This window comes from Ruditapes philippinarum, unplaced genomic scaffold (genome assembly GCF_026571515.1).
Source record: "Ruditapes philippinarum isolate M1 unplaced genomic scaffold, ASM2657151v2 ctg5076_1_1_1_1, whole genome shotgun sequence".
In the NCBI taxonomy this organism is placed as follows: domain Eukaryota; kingdom Metazoa; phylum Mollusca; class Bivalvia; order Venerida; family Veneridae; genus Ruditapes; species Ruditapes philippinarum.
Genome location: NW_026859014.1, coordinates 5,573 through 9,384, shown reverse-complemented (window position 1 = coordinate 9,384; position 3,812 = coordinate 5,573). Strand labels below are relative to the sequence as shown.

At 31.7% G+C, this 3,812-nt stretch overlaps 1 protein-coding gene across 1 annotated transcript; it reads right to left on the bottom strand.

Moving 5' to 3' along the window:
- Window positions 1-250: 250 nt before the first annotated feature.
- Window positions 251-3,309, bottom strand: LOC132754910 (cytochrome P450 4F4-like). The gene is made up of 6 exons (XM_060745659.1): window positions 3,285-3,309; window positions 2,681-2,804; window positions 2,213-2,345; window positions 1,811-1,940; window positions 1,023-1,304; window positions 251-320 (listed from the first exon to the last, which is right to left on the bottom strand). The coding sequence occupies exons 2-6, from the start codon at window positions 2,792-2,794 to the stop codon at window positions 251-253; spliced, it is 729 nt and encodes a 242-aa protein (XP_060601642.1). The 5' UTR covers window positions 2,795-2,804; window positions 3,285-3,309.
- Window positions 3,310-3,812: the final 503 nt, after the last annotated feature.

The window sequence follows — 3,812 nt, the reverse complement described above, 5'->3', positions numbered from 1 at the left end:
ACAAGGAAGGGCGGCGTTCAATGAACAGAACAAAGTCATTCAATAGGTGTGAGAGATGTTGCACTCAAAACATTGCAAGGTTCAACTATTATTGTTCTTGAATGTTCTCTTCTTTCAAGAATATTTAGTATAAATATTAAAATGAAAAAAAAATCTCGAGCAAGTACTTGTACTTTTACTTTTACCTACGTGTAATGAAGCAAATATTTGATACTGTTTCCCATTTAAACGACATATTAAGGAAATTAACTTACTTTCTAAGAAGCTTTGTAAGGACTACTTTTTCTTCATTCATAGCAAATATTTGTCCGATACAGTTTCTAAAAAAGACAGTCAAAAGGCAAAGCTTTGTTCAAAAAAGTAAATATAACAAACTATTTCCTTCTTTCTTACTAAGTATAGTCACAAGAACAATATAAAGTTCATATTCTGATTATGCAAGCTTTTTTTACTGCAGACATCAATATTTCAGACACCACGAGGGGGTACCCGAATAAAAACCACCGAATGTTCAATATCAGCTGGAAAGCTTCCTCATTTTAAAGAATCCAAAAGTACCCAGTAAGAATTTATCGTACAAGGATTCAAGTTCAGCAAACTTAAACGACCGCCCACAGAGACCCCTGATCCTTAATCTTGAATAAAAAATATAATATATAGTAAATGTGAGAATACATTTTACAGTTATGCTAGTGCATAGGAATTCGGAACTTAAAAAAATCATCATTTTCTGAATTTTAAAGCAGGGACAAATTAGGCTTGTACTCAAAATTCCATCAAAAACATTTTAAACATTTTAATCAGATGCTTATTACTTAATAAATAGTGTTTTCTTACAAAAATATAAAAATACAAAAATGTTCCTATGACGTTGGCAATATAACAGTTTTACTTTCTTCATCGTAGGTATAAGTTTTATAAGCTATACCTTTAACATCCACACATGTTTATATGTAAATAAATTTCAATATATTCTTTAGGCATTCCGTTTTTCCCCTTCTATTTACGTATATAAAACCCACCTTGGTCCTGCAGAGAATGGAACATACTGGAAGTGTTCAATTTGATCAATATTTTCCTTCGAAAACCGGTCTGGTTTAAACTTCATGTGATCAGGGCCCCAAATATTTTCCATGTGGTTTAATACCCAAATATTAACAATGACTTGTGTTCCTTTAGGAGCAACTCTGTCGCCTAGATCAAAGTCTTGAGTGGTGTCTCGTGTTATACCCGGGACCGGAGCATGTAGGCGCATTCCTTCTTTTATACACATAGTAAGATATTCTAAGTGACTCAAGTCAGACCTATAATTATATAATGATATTTTAATATATTTTCACAATCCATCTTAAGAGTTATTGGACTTTGGATGACATTTATGCCCTCAAATAACTGTTTGGATCCATTTCCTTAAGTAATTTTGGAGATACCAACGCAATAAAATGAGCCGCGTCACGACAAAACCAACATAATGGTTTTGCGACCAGCATGGGTCCAGACCAGCCTGTGCATCCGCGCAGTCTGATCAGGATTTATGCTGTTCGCTTACCAACTCTATTACAAGTAGAGAAACTGATAGCGAACAGCATGGAACCTGATCAGACTTTTACACGTGTCCCTCATTAATGTCATAATTTTGAACAGGTTTTTTAGAAAATATATGCTTTTAAGAAATATTCGTCTACATTCCATGAAAATCATTCATCGATAATTTTAATGGAAACTTTTTTAAAAGAAACATTCCATCCAGCACAATGTAAGAAGTCACAAATTAAAAATAATGTCACGATAAAGGGAACAATTTTTATACCATTCCAGGTCATCTGTTTCCCTGCCTGCAAGTATCTCATCTATCTCAGTCTGACATTTTTGTTGACATTCAGGGTGCTCTGCCAAAGAATACAAGATCCATGATAAGGCACTGGCTGTTGTGTCGTGACCTAAAAAAACAATTTATCATAAGTTATCATAATTTATATAAATGTATATTTAACGGAAACATATAACAAGAATGTATGGACCACAATATCAAGTAATTTGTGGTTTATATGTGTCTATTAGCAGCAAAACTTTAAGTCAATTAAATAAAGCTAGGCCTTGATAACTTATAATCATTTTATAGTTATCTTGATTCAAATCTAATATCAGAAAAATATGATGTTTTTATTTTGTAACATAAAAAAAACAATCATCTTTTCCTTATAAAGGTCACCTTCGAACAAGAAAGTATCCACTTCATTCCGTATCTCTAGTTTTGTAAGACCCTGCCCGACTTCATCACGTGCTTTCAAAAGAATATCAAGGAAGTCGGTGTAACTGCTACTCTTGGTACTGTCTTGTTTATTCTGATATTAGACAAAGACTTAAAAAACTTTTGTGTGCCACATGGATGCATGTGCAGTTCCTTCATAGCTTTATTTAAAGGAGAGATTGTAAAGTGTTCTCAAAAGTATGGCTTGGGGGTGTTGCAGGTATTCATCATCTATCATGTACAGACTCAATCAAACTGGGTCTGTAATTCTCTTGTGATTTTGGTGCGATTAATGCTTCCGAGGGATCACTTTGTTTCGAGATTTTTTATATTTATTTTTTTTTATTCATAAAATTATATTTTTTGAAATTTAAAAGCTACATTTATCTTTAGTTAAACAGGAGTTACCAGTCATTTAATTAAAATTACCAAAGCATCTCTCCTTTTGTCAATTACTTCCTCAGCTACTGCATGAACAAAATCACAATCTTTTTTAAATTGTCGTCCGGTTGAACTCAGATTCCAGATGACATCAAAGTGCATCAATGGATTGCTAGGAATTTGTAAAATCAATAAAAATATTGTATAAACAAAGACTGTAAAAAGCTTAATTTTACGAATAATGCCATTTTGAAAAGCGTTCTTGCAAAGAGTGTTAGTAACAAAGATATTTGCCATGCTATTTGATATGTTGTAAGCCTGTTAGGCACGGGTCATATTGCAATTAACCAAATATAGACAGTTATTAAATCTTTATTAATAATTTTCTAACAAATAAAAAAAATTAAAAACATATATGCTTAGGAGCCATGTATATATATATAATATCAACTTTTTGCTTATCTCATAGAATTTCACGTTAGAAACGTTGTTATAAATTTCACCAAATTTTCACAAAATATTTAGATTACCGATATTTACAAGGAAATATGTTTAAGGAGTGCGAGCAATACTGAATATTGCAAAAATAACATAATTTGTCAAAACGACAGACAGACACAAGAAAAAAAAATAACAAGAAAATATAACTCACAGGAACCTGTATGTAAGAGCGTCGGTTATTCCTACTCACTTGTATTCGCATATTCGTTAGAATCACTGAAATTTAAATTTTCAACAGTTACTTGAGATTCAGCATGTAATATAAATTTAATTTTTAAAGGAAAAAATATCATGACTTTTTGACCGTAAAGACCGCATGACTTCCGTGATTAATCGGTCTATAATTTAAATCGTCCTCCTGGCATTGTTAACAGTTAAGTTTGTTTTTTACAAAGGCCTTTGCTTTTTTTATGTATTTTAAATTTTAAACAAAATGTTATCCCAAATCTAATTCAGCAAGAATCAAATCATTACCCCGCTGTTTGAACGTCTTCGCTGTATGAGAAAGCACATTTTCAATATAAACCTCCAATGTATACATACTGACGTACTGGAACACTTCAAATCTTTCACTGGTTTTTGCTTTAGCTGCAAGTTTTTTCTGCGAGAAGAAGAATATTAACAATATCTAAACATAGTACTAGAAATATTTAATAAAATTAATTATTTCAGATATTTT